We start from the raw sequence: 17699 nt of genomic DNA, 5'->3' as shown, positions 1-17699 counted from the left end.
TTAAAGTATACTAAATTTAAACTTATTTTAAAATATATTTTAGATATACTTAATCAGTATGCTTAAAGTTATCATTATAATAATGCACTGACAGCATATTTCTAAAATACATTATTTAGTATTCTTTAAAAACAGTATATTTTGAAAGTATATGGGGTGAACAAATGTATATTATTTTATGGAGAAATTAAGCAGACTTAAAATTATGAGAGAGCAGTATATTCAGTTACATTTTATATTGTAGATGTATAAATTTGTAATGTACTATTAACATAAATAAGGTACACTTTAACTTCACTAGTCAAGCATTGGATTAACCAATTAACTGTGTTTAACCACAAAATAACCATGGTTTTGAAAACAAAGGTATTCAAAAACCATAGTTAAAACATGGTTTCTGTAGTAAAACCATGGTTTTGCTAATAGTAATCAATACACCAAAAAATTGTAACATGGTTACTAAACTTTTACCACAAAAAACATGGTTCATTTTTGTAAGTGGAATATGGGTGTTTTTTTTTTATAGATTTTATGTCATTTGCATACCGCTTTCTTCTGTACACATTAATTAACTTAAACAGTTTTCGTATATGCGTTTCAGAGAGAAGTGAATTCTGAGATTTGAATAATGCATCTGACGTGTGGGATGACGTCACAACGCACGTATTTTGATTTTTTACCAGTCGTTCAACTTTTCTTGTCAGACGGATTCAGTCCCAAGGTACGTTAAAATATCTTAAAATTAATATATTTGATTAACGTTTGACCATTCTGAAGTTTATCAGTAGACAATCATATTTTGCATGCGAAATGTTGTCAATACTAACGATTACTCTCTATTAGTGATAAGTTGTTGTGTAACGTTAGCTTAGCTTATAGCTAATGTTAAAGGTTTGAAAGATAGCACTGTTAGCCTGTTATATCGAAAATTAATACACCAGATTGTTTTGTTAAATATATATATTGATGTATATATGTTAAGGAATAAAGGTAGCGTCAAAAAATCTGTTATGTAATGTAGCGTGAAAGTTAACCATTTATTGACTGTTTAGAGGTTGTAAGACTGTATTCAGTATTAATGATGCTGCATTCTTTCCTCAGAAGCTAAAGTTTTTCAAAGACATTTGTAGGGAGGACTTTGCAGCTCATGGTAAGTTATTTTTAACTCTTAATATATAATATTTAATTAGAAGTAGTAAATCAAGCTTCAGTTTAGATATATACATATTGGGGCGGTTTCCCGGGCAGGGATTAGAGTAGTCCTAGACTAAAATAAATGTAAGAGCTGTTCAAACTGAAAACAACTTGCACTGACATATCTTAAAGGACAAGTTCGGTATTTTACACTTAAAGCCCTGTTTTCAGATTGTTTAAGATGAAATAGAACGGTTTTGACTGAAATTTCGACATATGCGGCTGCCCTGAGAATTTTTGCGTGTTTGTGTTTCATGTCCCACTCCTACAATGGGTTTAATGGTGCACTGGAACAATCCTTCCTAAAATGCATTAACCTGTTAGCCCTCTTTCCATTTTCCGAACCCCCCCACAAAAACTGTCATAGCCAAACTAAAATAGATACAGTTTATGAAGTCTTTGCACTAAAAGCATAAGTTTGGTCTCATTTGAAAGCAGACACTTGGAAGTTTATTAAGAGGTGAACATTAGTTACTGTTAAAATGAAAAAAGTTGTTATAGAGAGCTTAAATTATACTTTTTTACAGTAGGGGTTCAGCGAAAAATCGGCAGCCGGCAGCAGGAAGTAGCTGACACTGGCAGCTGACGTCACACACTGGCAGCTGACGTCAGCTGACACTAATAACGGAAGTCGGAGGTGGATGCCCCTTTTAGTAAGGCAAATAAACTCTCCAAATAAATTAAATCAATTAATATATAATTTTAGTACTTATTTTAATGAAATACTTAAATTTGTAATTATTTTGTATTTGATTTAAAAAGGTTTATATAAATCAATTAACGAAGATCATAATACAAAAACAAACATTAAGCTACACTTGAAATTATGAATTTGTACATGTATAAATATAATTTATGAATGAGTGTACATGTTTGTTTAATAATGGAATAAAGCGAATGCCTCTAATCATATTGTATATTTATTAAATGTACATAAACATTCAAAAATAAAGTCCTGTCTAAAAGAAATAAAGAACGTTGTCTCAATGGCCTTTATTTAAAACCATATTTTGCCATCATTTAAGTTCAGTTTTACATTTGTAGCATTTCAATACATAAAACAGCTGTAACTTTTGAAACCGGCTTGATATTTGTTTTTCTGAAATTAGAATGATCAACAAAAATTCTAACTAGATTGTAAAGTTCGTAGAAAAACTAAGTTTGCTTGAAAAAGCCTAGCCAGAAAGTTTGAAATTTAAGAAGTTTGAAGTTTAACAATGTTCTAGCTTGGTTTAACATGATTTAAAATGTTTCTAGAGTTATGAGATAGCAGCTTAAAGACCACAGACCAGATATGATGAAAGAAGACCAGGAGTTATGAGGTACAATCAAATAAGTAATAATTTATTGAAAAATAGTCCAGAGACTCTACGGTACACAATCTCACACCAGTTCCGAGGGCATAAATGACATCAGTACATACATGTGGCTACTTGTCATTTGCAAGAGAACAAAGTTATAACAATTCTACACTTGGATAGATAGGAGGGTAGAAGATTAGTAAGAAAAACTATTTTCTTACTTACTAATTTTCTTACTAAGGAGTTTTTCCTACTAATCTTCTACCCTCCTATCTATCCATAAAAACTAGAAAAGAATTAGAAACAAAGAAAATGTAAGGCACTGGTTGATGGAACGTTTCACTCTCCAGTAGCTGGCACCAATCACTGCAAAACCCTGGATGGGTGTTATGAGGTACAATCAAATAAGTAATCATTTATTGAAAAATAGTCCAGAGACTCTACGGTACACAATCTCACACTAGTTCCAAGGGCATAAATGACATCAGTACATACATGTGGCTACTTGTCATTTGCGAGAGAACAAAGTTATAACAATTCTACACTGGGATAGATAGGAGAGTAGAAGATTAGTAAGAAAAACTATTTTCTTACTTACTAATTTTCTTACTAATGAGTTTTTCCTACTAATCTTCTACCCTCCTATCTATCCATAAAAACTAGAAAAGAATTAGAAACAAAGAAAATTTAAGGCACTGGTTGATGGAACGTTTCACTCTCCAGTAGCTGGCACCAATCACTGCAAAACCCTGGATGGGTGTTTTCCGAGTAAAACCCTTGCACTTCTCCTAATTTTCCTCTTCCAACATAACCTAGAGGATTCATAAGAAAATTGTGACATTAATATCCAAATTACCAGTACACATGGATGCAGCCACATGGATGCAGCCACATGAATGACTATTCTTATTACATTGTGTCATTAAGCAGCTAGAAGTGATCACATTTTCTTTCATAATTTATACACCTGGTAAGCAGTTCTTATAAATTTCTTTGCAGTGTCTGCAGGGCTGCAGTGTGTACATCTGGTAGTACTCTGGACATGTCACAGACTTCTCTCTCAAATTTGTTACACCTGAATATTTGAATTTGAGAAACATAAAAATTAGCATGATTAAAAGAATAATTGAAGACATGTTGCCAAACCATTACATTTCTCAGTTTCTATTTTTACCACATTTAAATCAAATGTGCAAAAGAAAATGTATATAAACAAAAAATATATACGTACTGTCAAGCCAGCAGAAGTGTGCCCTCCTCCTAAATGAGTCTGTATCCACCAGACTTCTGAATTTGGAACACACTAAAGACAAATTTAACAATCCAGAATCCCCCTCCTCAAGGACCACGAGAAGAAGAATTTCAGACAGGACAGAGTCTGGCAACTATTGGGTATTACAAACGAATAAAAAAATTAATACTGCATTTTCCAAACATCATGACCTAACCTCCCTTAAAACAGAATGTGCATATGGGTACAGGCAATACCTGAAAACATTTAACATGGTATTTGCCATAAAGAAACTATAATTAAGATAACGAGATAATAAAGGCTTGAAATCCTGTTCGAACTTTGCTTTTGTCATATTGAATGGAATACTTCTACCATCAAGATATCGATGTTCTGTACTTGTCCTGCCTCCTGTTGTTTTGTCTCTTCACAGCTTACTTCCGACAAGGCTGATGTGCACTTCCTCTTTCTGGAAAAAAAACATGCATTTTATTGCCAAACATTACCAAAATGGATTTTATTTACATTTTCTTATCTATACCTTCCATGTGTCATTTTTGATAAGAGCAGATTCACCCACCACCGCCTGATATGGGCCATATCATGCTGAAAAGCAAGATACATTTGGAAAAGAATGTTTAAAAATAAGTAATACCTTCCCTAAAAATAGAAAGAAGGGATTGTGCTTACCTGGGTGAAGTCAAACTCCCAGTTAAACACGGTGTACAGTGCATACTGTCAAACAGATAACACATTTTTAAAGAGGTGGTTGATTATGAACTTTATGTAGAGTAATGTTGCTATTAGAGCAAAAACAATATCTGGAATATAAATAAGTTATGACAATCAAAGTTCAAAGCAAGGGAGAGTTTTTTTAAAGAACGAACTTTAAGGACTACAAACAACCGAACACACACACAGGAAAAAAACTAAATTCATTGGGATCAGCCTGATGTCTTTTAATGACAATTATTTTACGGTTATCCATAAAATAAATGTTATGGGGAAACAAAACCACCATAATAACTTACCATTAGCATGAATACACCGCAGTCCACAGATCCAAACTGTGCTGGAACACCCTGGGAAAAAAAAATCTTAATGGAGAAACTAACATTTTATTTATACACCAAAGATAGCAAAGAAAACAATTGTTGTAACATGAAATCAATACCTTATTTTTAACAAGCTTCCAAGATCCTGGAACCATCTTTATTGCAATTGAGCTTAAATAGAAGGGGAAAAAAGTTAGTTATTTTATACACACACGAGAGCAAGAGAGATGAACTCCGTGTTGAACCACTTAGCCATTTTGCAGCAGGCATAGACAGCAGCATACCTAACTAAGGAGCCACTGTCTATGCCTATCTAAAGCCAGAGAACAAATGTTGAACTGAACCACTGGACTAATATGTAAAACTTTGAAACCCGGTTTCACAGATAGGGTTTAGATTATGTCAGGATTAGGCCTTACTGCAATTAGGACATTTAAGTAGCTTTAATAAATATGCCCTAGAAAAAACATTACTGTTGTGAATCTTAAAATGTCAGTGCCGTTGTTTCTTTTAAGATATGCAAGTGCAAGTTGCTTTCAGTTAAACATGCATTTTAGTCTGGAAATAGTTAGAGCCTTGTCTGTGAAACTGGGGGTGAAAGTTATATGGAACAAGTGAACAGTTCCATAATATTTAAATATATATATAAAAATGAACAATATATATATAACTGGAACACCGAACAGTTTTTGTCCAACGGAACTTTGGACTATGGAATGGAATTATACAGTATGTAAACCTGAACATGGATACACAGTCAGCATCTCCATAACCTCTAGGGTCAGTGGAGTCAAGAATGTGTATCCTTTTAAGTTTCTGGAGCAATACCTGCAGAATACACAAAGCAAACTTCCTACAATATAGCCTGCCTGTGTGTTAGTTTGCCAAATTGTGATTACCATAGAAAGTAACATTAACAATATAAAATATGGCTGTCAGGCAAAACCTTGGATGGAAGCAAGGATTAAAATATTTCCAAAATTAAACGAATGTTATTTGAAGAAATCAACAACTTACACATAAGGTCCAGTGAGCTGATTTGCAAATCGGAAATAGGATGCAGTCTTTTGAGGCTGCATCAGTCTGTTGGAGTGAACAGAAACAAACATAGAACATATTGTTGAATGTGGCAATTCTGAGAAATTACAATAAGAAGTGATGATGATAACTTAAAGTTGATAGTTCACAAAAATTTTAAATTCGTCATTTACTCGCCCTCAAGTTGTTTTAACCCTGTATTTTTGGGTGACATTTCCCTCTAAAGCAGGATATCAAATGAAACCAAACATTTCAAAAAACACTTACTGGTAGAGACAGAAATGGATCACAATTTAGAGGTTGTTGCCAAGTGGCCACCACATATGAATCAAGAACATGAACATCCTTGCCCTGTAAAAATAAAAGTATTAATAATAATAATAATAATAATAATAATAATAATAAATTATGTTTATATTAACCAGGTTTGTCAAATGACACTCATAATACCTTCTCTCCAGCAATGTGGGATAGCTGAGAAAGGCAACAGTTCATCACCTATTGCACGAGGATCCAGAATGTTAGGTCAAAAAATTTGATCCCAGTTACTTCAAGTATATTAAAATAAAATTATGTAACCAATCCACTAACTGTTGCCTCCACTTCCTGGTTCAATCCTAAAGACATCAAGTCAGATCTTTTCAACACTGTTTTACCCACTGCACCTATGATCTCATCTGGTGATTGGGTCCCATCCAAAACATGATCAAACTAAAAAAATAAAACGGACACTGAAATGTGAAATTTGATAGAAACTAGAATTTGTATATAAAAAAAGTATGCTTTTTGCCTGCTTTGATTAAGACCGGATATAATACATTTGAACATTATGTTCCTTATGTGAAAACATACCAGTGGATTTGGTTGGTTTTGCAACTGGAAATCTGGGGTTTCCTTCCTGGCACGTATGTTTGTCCGTCCCCAGCAATCTGTGTCAGGCCTTGGTGAACTTTGTGAAACTACAAAAAACAGAAGTTTAGAATATGGTGAAGTAATGTTGATTCAAATGGTGTTTTGTATTAAAACATGGCGCATTTGGAATATTGGCTACCAAATAACGATTTGTATAAAAACCTAAAACTTGATTTACAATTACTTCAGTGATTCAATTGAACTTTACCTTCTTCTGTTAAACTAGCTTGTAGAGCACACAAAAAAACAACATGTATACATATCTATGGCTAACTTTAACGATCTAAAGGGCATTACAGGCAATACTGAAAATAAGTACTCACTAAAACAACTACCTTCACTCCTGAATGTCAATTTCCCATGTAGGCCAATGCGGATGGAATGCTTAGCCTGTTCCCCCAAAGTTTTCATGTATTTTTCATTAACTCTTTTGTTGTGAAGATGGAAGTACAGTCGGAGGGAGAACATGTAATGTTCATCTCTCATTTGACACAAAGAATATCTGCTGGAAGACAACTCCCGGTTTAGCTGTTCAGCTACGGATGAGTTAACAAGAGCAGCCACGTGTGGTGCCAATTTCAAACTTCTCAAAACCTCCTCTTGTCGCTTTTGATTTTTCTGATGGAACCGATCATACAAAGAGAATCTTGCATTGGTTCCTGTCACAGGATGCAGTGAGGACAAAGTGTCAGAAGAATAGGTGGCCTCATTTTCAGAGACTTTTCTAGATGAGAAGCCAACACTTGTCACCCATGGGAACCGGACTTCAAGTCGTTTTTCCACTGCTGCCTGGATGTGTGCAGTAGTGTTTTCACAAAGTCGTCCATCATACGGCTGGAAAAAACGTTGGATGGTGCGATTATTAACGTGTCTTGCAACACGTCCAGCAATGTCTGATACATACACTGTGGGAGGGTGTTTAAAGCTCAAAAGAGCATCTCCATGATCGCGTGCAGACTCTTGCCACCACAGTGCTGACTGGTAGTACACCACAGAGTGTGGGCAGGACATGTGCAAAACACCTCCTCCATTTGGCAAAACAAAAAGAATAATTGTGAAAATTTGTTAATTTAAAAGTAAACATCCTCAAAACATTTTATATGCATGACAACGTTTGACTGTTCACACTACGTGAACAGCTGACACGAAAGAGAAGATATAGTTGAATAGAGTCATAATTGTTTGGGGGGGGGGGGGTTGCGCACAAAAAATATTTTTATTGCTTCATAACATTTAGGTTGATCTACTGGAGACAAACTTTTTACTACCTTTCTGGTAAATAAAGTGGTTATTTCGTTGCGTTCTATGGAGGGCTCAAGAAACCTCTCAGATTTTATCAAATATCTTAATTTCCATTTCCAAAGATGAACAAAGGTCTTATGGGTTTGGACTGACATGAGTAATGACAACAATTTCCTAAATGGGTGAACTTAACCCTTTAACATATGATAATGTCTTACCACCAGCCTTCTGAAGCTTAACAAACATTTTCGGGTACAAGTCCTTGTAAAGGAGTAGCTCCTCAAGTCGGTTAATCAAGTCAGTGGTACTACCCACGTGTGACACTCCAAGGGCATTGCAGGCTTTGACCAAGGCTTCTTTCTTTGGCTAAACATAAAAGTCATGGTTAATAAAGAAACACACATCATTAGCAGAATAAAGTACACTACATACAGTTTTGGACTCCAGCACTTGCATAATGGCTTCTTCATCGATCTCCAAGCCACAGCTAGAGGTGAAAGCACGATCTTTCTGAGATAGAACTTTGTACACTTCTGTCTTTGGAACAATATCGCTTATCCTAGAACAGTTACCCAGCCAAGGAGTAAAGGCAGTGTATGTCAAGGGACGTGAATAAGGATTGGCACATTTGTTGCCTAAAATTAATTTAAAAAAAAAAGGAAAATATAACTTTCATTTCAGGATTCAAGCTATGGGTACCACCACTCCACCACCAAAATGGCACTCACCATCACAGAACCCAGCAGCAGTCATTTCCTTCTCAAGCGTCTCCCATCTTGTGCTGACATTAACTTGAGTATCCTCTTGGCTGATATTGTCCAAATTTGGCCGTCTAAACAGATGTGCTAATACACAAAGACAATGAGAAAAGCAGCAAATATTTATCAAGACAGGTCATTATATGCACTCACATATAACAATTCACACAATACCCCCTCACTCTGTTTTACCTGGTAAATCAAATGCAATTTTCCAGTTTCCATCGGCAACCAAAACCGGAGAACTGTGGCCACATCTGACACATGAATAGTTATAGGAGTACTCCCTCAGAGCAGAGAAATGATAAAATGCTTTTCTTATCAAATTGTGTGGAAAAGTGATGTTGGCATGATCCTCCATGGTTTGCAGAAAACGTCCAAGGGCAATATGATTCTATAAAAACACACACAGACATTACTGATATGTAGAAGTATTTATGAAATTCATGTCATGTTATTAATTCACTCACTGCCAGTCCAGATGTCAGAAGAGAACAGAGGGGAATGGTCAAAAAGGTCCTGTTATCATAATTATGAAAACCAGACTGATATTCTTGAAACCTCACTGGACGTTTACAGACAAGGCAGTTCTTCACATACACTGGCACATCTGGAGAACACAGAAATTGTATAAAAAAAATTAAATGTTAAACACAATGTGGAAAATGCATGAACGAGATCTATACATAATGTATAAATGTCATTTCTGAAATTAACCTCGAGTCACTGAAGATATTCCGTACACTGTCCCATGCCGTGTAATTAGTACCCTCTCCCCCAAAGCTGGCGGAGTGGGACCAGGGCAATAAGGACAATTGGACTCTAGAGGTTCAAAGAAATCTGGGATTTGGCGTTCTTTTGTCGACAAATCCTGTGGAAGGTTTTCTGGCACCCTCTTTTGTCTCCACAAATAATCTGTCAACTCCTGTATGTCAGTAGAAGCCAGTGTTGCCACTTCTGTCTCTGCAACATCTCTGACCCTTTCATCCACATCACTGTCTTCAGCATGTGTTTCAGTTTGACAAGAAAGGATATGGGGTTTCTCTTGAAACAGCCACCACATGCACAGGTATCTGTGGACACAGCTTCTTATTTTATTGCGGCACTGGCAGTGCCACTTGCCCAGATGGCTATCAAAAGAGACTCTGGTCCTTTTGAACTGACACCAGCTGTCTTTTACCCCAGTAAACACTGAAAAATAAAAAAAACTGACAGAGGTTTGCTCGTGCCAAATAATGGGAAATACACAATCCACACCACCAGCAATACTTCGGTTTCTTAGCTGCACACATTCATCTAGTCGGGTTTTTGACAGCAGGCCATTGTCAACCATGGACTGCAAAGAATCCTCCCTAAGTGAGGCTGGTGCAGAATAGCACACTGCTCTATTTGTCCTCTGAAGGTGAATGCATTCAAGGCCTGGATTGCCGCTTTCAACTCCAATCCTCATAAAATCTCGACACACAGAGGACTCACAGGCAACAGACCCCGAGACCATGTGTTTCTTTACGTGAAGAGGGACTCTAGGTCCATGGGCATCTTTTGGGGTGACAAAAATTCCATTTCGTTCATCAATACAAAAGATAGGTGGCTGTTCCCTGACCTGCTGCCCTGCCTGTGATTTTTCTGAAGATGGCCCTTCTGAGGGAAAATATATAAACATGTTAAAGTAGACCAAGATCAATATTAAACGTTCTTAAATACCAGCATCAAAAGTACATACTGTCTGGCTTGTTGGTAATTTTGCCTATAACTGAAAGATCTACAAAAAGGGCAAAAGATGAGGCGAGTTAATCATAACATGAATGACAAAGTGAAACAAGACTTGAAAATTGAACTAATAACATTGCACATACCATGATTATGTAGGTGCTTTATAAAGTCAGGGGCACGGCACAAGATGTGCTGACACTTCGGGCAATGCCAATGGCACCTCTTTTGTTGTCGGGTGTTCAAACAAAAGCAAGGAACACAATATTTTTCTAGAAAGACAAAAGAAAGTTAATACATTTTAACTTACATCAAACATGTAAAATGCATGTGTGCTTTGTACAATGCTTACGGATGCCATTGTCCTCAAAATATATGGCATGTTTTACATGCTTTGCCTGAAAGTGCTCAGGACTTGACATTACCCCAGTTGTACAGTAGGGACAGCTGCCTGTCCCAGAAAAGACTTCATCTTTTCCAAAAGCAAAGGGTATTCCTACACATGCAGTGTATACAAGAAAATAACATACTTTAAAAATAGCAACACAAATTCATAGTATATATAAAAGGTAAAACATTTTAGAAGTCCAATTACATTTTAACCATGGAGAGGTGTTTGCATGTTCTGCTCAAATTAACTTTAGTTAGTAAGATTTTAGGGAAAAAATTGGCTTCTTACCTGCCATAATCGATAGGCAGTTACACAAGAGGTGGGTAAAGAGGACAGTAAAGAGTTTGAGAAAGTTTGAGAAAGAAAGGTAGTTCTTAAAAGAACTGTTTTGTTAAAAAAGCAATAGCAATAAAACAAAAATCAGTAAATGGTTGAATATCAGACAATCCCCTGAAAAATGAAATGCACAAAAAACGATATGGTTAGTGGTGTACTTGAATCATCAAGGCTGAGCTTGTCAGTACTTCCAATGAATCAGCATGAGCTTTATTCTAATCAATAGATTAAGTTAACATGTTAACAAACGCTAATGTTTAATGGTAATAATAGTAAATTAAGTTAGTATTTTAAGTTAATGATTGCCCCTCACAAACCAGGACCACATGGTACACAAGCGGTATTTCTACAAATTATTAAATTAATCAATTCAACTAACTGTTAATCACAGATACACTGTCTCTAACATAACAGTTAAAATCCAACTTACAAAGCAACAATTACTTACTAATCTTATAATTAATATACTACGAACTTACCGAACCAAACACCACCGGTATTATGAAGATTCGCGGGTTTCCAGTTAAATGTGATTGGTTGCTACTACGGTGAACGATACTGATTGGCTGCCACGAAATAGCAGGTCCTTCCTAATATGGTAAGACTTCCGGCTGTCAGTGTCAGCTGACGTCAGCTGCCAGTGTCAGCTACTTCCTGCTGCCGGCTGCCGATTTTTCGCTGAACCCCCTCTCCTTTTTTATTAACTCCACCAAACATGTATGAAATATTGTTATGAAAATCTAAATGAAATTGGCCTTGGAGCAATCTAGAAATGCTCTGCAGATAAAGCCACAGGTCTGACCATGTTCTGTTTTAAATCTGAAGATGATACCTCTAAAACTCTGTATTTTATGAAATGATTTTTAGACCCATGTCATGTAAATGTATTTAGAGAAAACAGCAAAAATGCTAAGCTAATGTTTGTTTATTTATATCTCACAACATCCTTTCAGTTTATTACCGTGGCCTGGAAAGGCAAAAATAAATTACAATGGTAAATTACTTATTTACAATATTAAAAACAAATTTACAAGTTTTTTTTAACAAATTTACAAGTTTTTTTTAACAAATTTACAAGTTTTTTTAACACATTTACAATGAGTGAATAAATGTACAAGTTTTCTAAACAAATTTACAATGATTGAACAAATTTACAAGTTTTTTAAACAAATTTACATGTTTTTTAACATATTTACAATGAGTGTACAAATGTACATGTTTTTTAACAAATTTACAATGAGTGAATAAATTTACACGTTTTTTTAAAAATTTACAAGTGTTCAAACAAATTTACAATGAGCGAACAAAATTACAAGTTTTAAAACAAATTTACGTTTATTACGGAAAGGGTAGGTACAATACGCTGACGTCACGCATCTGAGCCTCCGGTGGGAGGAAACCCGGAAGTATCGCCGTGAATCACATGAGAGTTGTGAATGCGATGTTGTGTATTAGGCTGTACATAATATTAACGGAAAGAGAGTGATAATATATAACCTTTCATCGCTTCCGAAGTTACTAAAAGGGATATTGGACCTTATTTTCAGGTAAGTGAAATAGTTTTAGTTAGCTAACGCTAGCTTTCCAAGTTGCACACGTTTTGGATGGCAGTTATCAAAATAATTCACTGACTTTCTCATTAGATTACAGACAACACGAGAGGGTGCTTCAAACTTTTTGGACTGCATTGTTCGTTCGCTCCCGGGGTTACATAGACTGAAACGGGGAAGCGTGACGAGTTTGTTTACATGGTGCTGTAAACTCCAACCCAGGAGGACACTATCAGAGGAATCACAGGGATAACATGGTGTGATTTTTTTTGTCAAAACCAGAACTGACTTCCGAATCCACCTGGAACGCATTTACTTTGATGGAGATGTGGGCGGAGGCTAAACCCTCCAAATAGTATATTTAGAGAAATGGAAGTCAGTAAAAATTAAGTTGGACTCGTTTTTTAACTACTGGCTGCTTAACACATGCTTATAAACCCAGGAATAGCGCACACACACTTCTAACAGACATGCAATGCACACATTAGATACGTGTTAAGTAAATAACTGTACAGTTTTAGAACAACTCATTTCTACATTAAAGAAACTTAATTTCACTCATTGTTCAAAATATAGTTTTATTTATAAATGAACTTCAATGTATATTGTCTCAAGTATGAAAAAATATATATGTACATTTTTAGAACCAAACATATTTACATTAAAAGCCAGTGGGTACTAACACACTTTTTTACACAGGGCCATGTAGTTTTGATTTTTTCCCTTAATAATAAAAACCTTCATTTAAAAAATGCATGTTGTGTTCACTTGGGTTTTATTTTTGACTAATATTTGAATTTGTTTGATGATCTGAAACATTAAAGTGTGACAAATATGCAATAATAACATGGGAAATCTGGATGGGGGCTAACACCTTTTCACACCACTGTATATACATTTGTTCCAATGTATATTTTCTATCTACTGTACAAATTGTAACAATAAAGCAAAGTAAAAACATTTAAATGAAAAACGTTTGTTTTTGGGATTAAAGTAATTTTTCACCCAAGATATAGATGGTTTGTTTTTTCACTGGAACAGATTTGGAGAAATTAAGCATTACATTGCTTACAATGGGATCCTCTGCAGTGAATGGGTGCCGTGAGAATGAGAGTATTTAACACAAACTATGATTGTGTTTATGGTGTGCAATATAGCGTGTGTTCATGTTTTGTGTGTAAAAAAAGACAATATTTTTCACATACTCTCTAGCGCTGTTTTTACTTTACTAAAAACGAGCTGATGTCTTCCTTGTTCTATAAAGTCCCTCCTTCAGAAATACCTATCGAGTTCTGATTATGTAGTTTGTTTAGTGTGCTGTGATTCAACAGCAGCTTAGTAGAGCCACTTGAGTTTAGCTGGCGACTGACATATTCCAGTGGGCAGAGGTTAGTAAAAAACTCTTCTTTGGATGTCATTCAATCGAGAAGTAGAGGGCTGTAGTCCAAACTGGCCGTTTGCTATAGGCTTTGAAAGGGAAATTCTATTAAAGAAAATATATCGCTTGGTATAGAATTTTGAGCTTTATAATTTTACAGATATTATTTATGCTCTAACAGCAACATTACACACCAACTAAAGTTTAAAAAATGGGATCAGGATAAACGGGACCTTTAAACCTTACAGCTAAATCTGTGGCAGAGAAACAAGAAAAAATGATCCAAGACACAAATGTTGCGATAATCTTCCATAATAGGAGATGTTTCCAGGTAACCATAGTCTTGCAATGCCCCAGAACCACTGTTAGATCTGTGTATTGAGAAAGAGGAGAAAATTACATGTAAAAAAAGAAAGATCAATGAAGTCATGAGATTTATTTGTTCTAATTTTCATCAATGAATTACATGCTTAATTTTTTTTCTGCTCAGGAAACGAATGGTGGTCCTCCTCTTCTTCCTTTAGTGTTTCAATATCACAGACACTGGAAATTAACATAATCATGATTTCAGTCTTGGCAGTCTATCTATCTATCTATCTATCTATCTATCTATCTATCTATCTATCTATCTATCTATCTGACATAAATGACAGTTTGCTTAGGCAACATTAGAGTTTTTGTAATATGATAAAACATTACAATACTGTCACACTCAGAGAGGTTTAAATGATTAAATGAAAATATAATTTATAGTATAAATATAGGTAATTTTAACAAATCGTCTCATTAGTCACTACATAAAATCCTAATCTTTTAAAGATTATTCAGATTATATAATCGAACAAGTTAACGCACCCTTGATTCCTTTGAAGTGTCCTCCTGGGTTGAAGTTTACAGCACCATGTAAACAAACTCGTCACACTTCCTCGTTTCAGTCTATGTAACCCCGGGAGCGAACAAACAATGCAGTCCTGATTAAAAAGTTTGAAGCACCCTCTCGTGTTGTCTGTAATCTAATGAGAAAGTCAGTGAATTATTTTGATAACTGCCATCCAAAACGTGTGCAACTTGGACAGCTAACGTTAGCTAACTAAAACTATTTCACTTACCTGAAAATAAGGTCCAATATCCCTTTTAGTCACTTCGGAAGCGATGAAAGGTTATATATTATCACTCTCTTTCCGTTAATATTATGTACAGCCTAATACACAACATCGCATTCACAACTCTCATGTGATTCACGGCGATACTTCCGGGTTTCCTCCCACCGGAGGCTCAGATGCGTGACGTCAGCGTATTGTACCTACCCTTTCCGTAATAAACGTAAATTTGTTTTAAAACTTGTAATTTTGTTCGCTCATTGTAAATTTGTTTGAACACTTGTAAATTTAAAAAAAAAAACGTGTAAATTTGTTCACTCATTGTAAATATGTTAAAAAACATGTAAATTTGTTTAAAAAACTTGTAAATTTGTTCAATCATTGTAAATTTGTTAAGAAAACTTGTACATTTATTCACTCATTGTAAATGTGTTAAAAAAAACTTGTAAATTTGTTAAAAAAAAACTTGTAAATTTGTTAAAAAAATTATAAATTTGTTTAAAAAGTTGTAAATTTGTTTTTAATCTTGTAAATAAGTAATTTACCATTGTAATTTATTTTTGCACCCCGAGGCCACCGTAGTTTATTGTCCTATTGCTCCAGGTTTTAAACAGACTCATTAAATAAGCATCCGGATGAGTCATTAACAACTTTTAATCCGGGATATGGCTGTCTAAATGTTTATTTTATTATTATTATTATTAATAATAATTGCTCATAATTTCTATTTAGTGTTTTATTTCCTCCTTTTGTCTCAATTCACTTTCTTTTTATTAAAGTCCTTTCTTACAAAAAGAAACTTACCTTAAAGAAGCTTTACCAGTCAAAATTATTCCTAGAAACACATATCTCATATCTCCAGACAGCACAGATGTTTACAGAACAGCTAGTACGTTAGCTTAGCATACCATCAAAACACTACAAATAAAAGCATTTATAATAAAACTCACATTATAACATCAAAAGTCGAGTGCTTAAACAATCATGCGTGATCTGATGTGGCTTTGAATCATAAAATAAGACCGAAAATAAACAATTTTATGTTATTTATGCTGTTAGCTTTGCTCGATTAGCATAGCATTATAATATACAGTACTGTTATGAAAATAACAGACATAGCGTTAAAAATACAGACAAACCATATATAATCTTAATCGTGTTTATTGTCTCCATGGTTTTAAAACATCAAAACATCTTTATTTGCATGTTATTGTAAAAACAGCGATCGATCGTTGCACGTCACTGTTCAAGTTCACATCTGACAGCTGAGCTGAGCTCTGACGTCTTATTCTATGAAAGTTTTCATATTGAGAGTTTCAGACTTTAGCGCCCTCCGGCTTCACGTATGAATGAAACAAACTGAGTGTGAATGACTGCAGACTCCAGCTTGCTCATATCGCCATGTTTGGAATAAAAATGGGTGAAATATTACCCCCCCTGCAGAAATTTGAAATAAACATATAAAATTGAAGTAATATTTCTCCAAATATGCATACTTTGAATTAAAAGCCCCGATGGATGTTGTTTTATCGAGTGCTTTCATGACGATCACGGAGGAGTATTTTTATCAATGAGTGCGGCTGAGGGTTATATTTCAAATTAAAGGTATGTACCGTTTTTCATTTTCATAACGCCTGAAAAAAATGAAGAAATTATTGTTACTAGGATTCTCAGATTAAAATAAAGGTCAAAAACTAAATCTTATATCAAAACACTTTTTAATGATGTATGTAAATACATTTAAACTAACAGTCATTTAAATTATGTAAATAAATAGCTCTTCAGTACATCCACGTCCTCGCGCAGGCTATCAGGTTTCGTTTACAAAGACGTGAAACTCACCGAGTGGTCAGGGGTGTTTACTGGTATGCTCACACAAAATTGCTGCAAAATACACATTCCAACAGGTTTTATCGTAGTTTTTGCCAACTCCATTGACTTGTATGAGATGTGCTGTGAGGTACGGTATTACTCCGCGCCGGGAACTTTGTTTCTATTCTTGCAATTGGAAATGGTGGATTAGCACCACCACCTGGGCTGGAGTATCCATTATTCAAGCTCTAAGTGGAAGAATGTACCGGTGTGAGGCGTTTGTAAAAATAGGTCCACAAGTTAACAACGAATGCTAAAACACCTGTTGGAAAGCATCTTTTGCAGCAATTTTTGTGTGAGCATATCAGTGAACACCCCTGACCACTCAGTAAGTTTCACGTCTTTGTAAACGAAAGTTTAATGCATTTTAGGAAGGATTGTTCCAGTGCACCATTAAACCCATTGTAGGAGTGGGAGGTGAAACACAAACACGCAAAAATTCTCAGGGCAGCCGCATATGTCGAAACTATGTTTTGCCTCAAAATGCACACAAGTAATGTTTTTAGTAAGGGATGTTTGTTAAAACTAGTTATATTTCTTAATTAAACTAAGGCCTAGTCCTGCTTTAAGATAATCCCTTTCCAGGAAACCACCACATTGTCTGGTTGTTGCATTTTCTTTCTGACAAGTT

General features: G+C 35.1%; 1 protein-coding gene and 1 long non-coding RNA gene across 6 annotated transcripts; both read right to left on the bottom strand.

Annotated features, from left to right (window-relative positions):
- Positions 1–3737: 3737 nt before the first annotated feature.
- On the bottom strand, positions 3738–11824 carry LOC135734542 (uncharacterized). 5 transcript variants are annotated; one of them, XM_065253383.2, is made up of 20 exons: positions 10794–11824; positions 10588–10713; positions 10455–10493; positions 9449–10372; positions 9202–9341; positions 8924–9125; positions 8702–8818; positions 8406–8608; positions 8192–8339; positions 7055–7756; positions 6672–6778; positions 6411–6530; positions 6270–6317; positions 6087–6170; positions 5799–5864; positions 4901–4952; positions 4758–4808; positions 4417–4461; positions 4268–4332; positions 3738–4195 (listed from the first exon to the last, which is right to left on the bottom strand). In XM_065253383.2, the coding sequence occupies exons 1-16, from the start codon at positions 10861–10863 to the stop codon at positions 4908–4910; spliced, it is 3141 nt and encodes a 1046-aa protein (XP_065109455.1). In that variant the 5' UTR covers positions 10864–11824; the 3' UTR covers positions 3738–4195; positions 4268–4332; positions 4417–4461; positions 4758–4808; positions 4901–4907. The 5 variants fall into 5 exon arrangements, with proteins under 5 accessions (XP_065109455.1, XP_065109457.1, XP_065109458.1 ...); XM_065253385.2 differs by having other exon boundaries at positions 7067–7756; XM_065253386.2 differs by lacking the exons at positions 6270–6317; positions 6411–6530.
- Positions 11825–13524: 1700 nt separating this feature from the next.
- LOC135734543 (uncharacterized) lies at positions 13525–15432 on the bottom strand. The gene is made up of 4 exons (XR_010527400.2): positions 15206–15432; positions 14952–15109; positions 14563–14639; positions 13525–14467 (listed from the first exon to the last, which is right to left on the bottom strand). It is a non-coding gene; the product is annotated as an uncharacterized lncRNA (long non-coding RNA).
- Positions 15433–17699: the final 2267 nt, after the last annotated feature.

This window comes from Paramisgurnus dabryanus, chromosome 1 (genome assembly GCF_030506205.2).
Source record: "Paramisgurnus dabryanus chromosome 1, PD_genome_1.1, whole genome shotgun sequence".
NCBI classification, from domain to species: Eukaryota; Metazoa; Chordata; class Actinopteri; order Cypriniformes; family Cobitidae; genus Paramisgurnus; species Paramisgurnus dabryanus.
Note: the sequence above shows the minus strand (reverse complement) of the source record. Positions and strands in the feature narration are given on the sequence as shown.

Excerpts from the sequence above, each read along its gene's own strand:
- LOC135734542 (XM_065253383.2), bottom strand. The coding sequence starts at position 10,863 with ATGTCAAGTCCTGAGCACTTTCAGGCAAAGCATGTAAAACATGCCATA. Across the intron at positions 10,373-10,454 it reads AATTACCAACAAGCCAGACA|AAGGGCCATCTTCAGAAAAA; the intron begins GTATGTACTTTT and ends ATTTTCCCTCAG. Across the intron at positions 6,779-7,054 it reads GAGTGAAGGTAGTTGTTTTA|TTTCACAAAGTTCACCAAGG; the intron begins GTGAGTACTTAT and ends TGTTTTTTGTAG.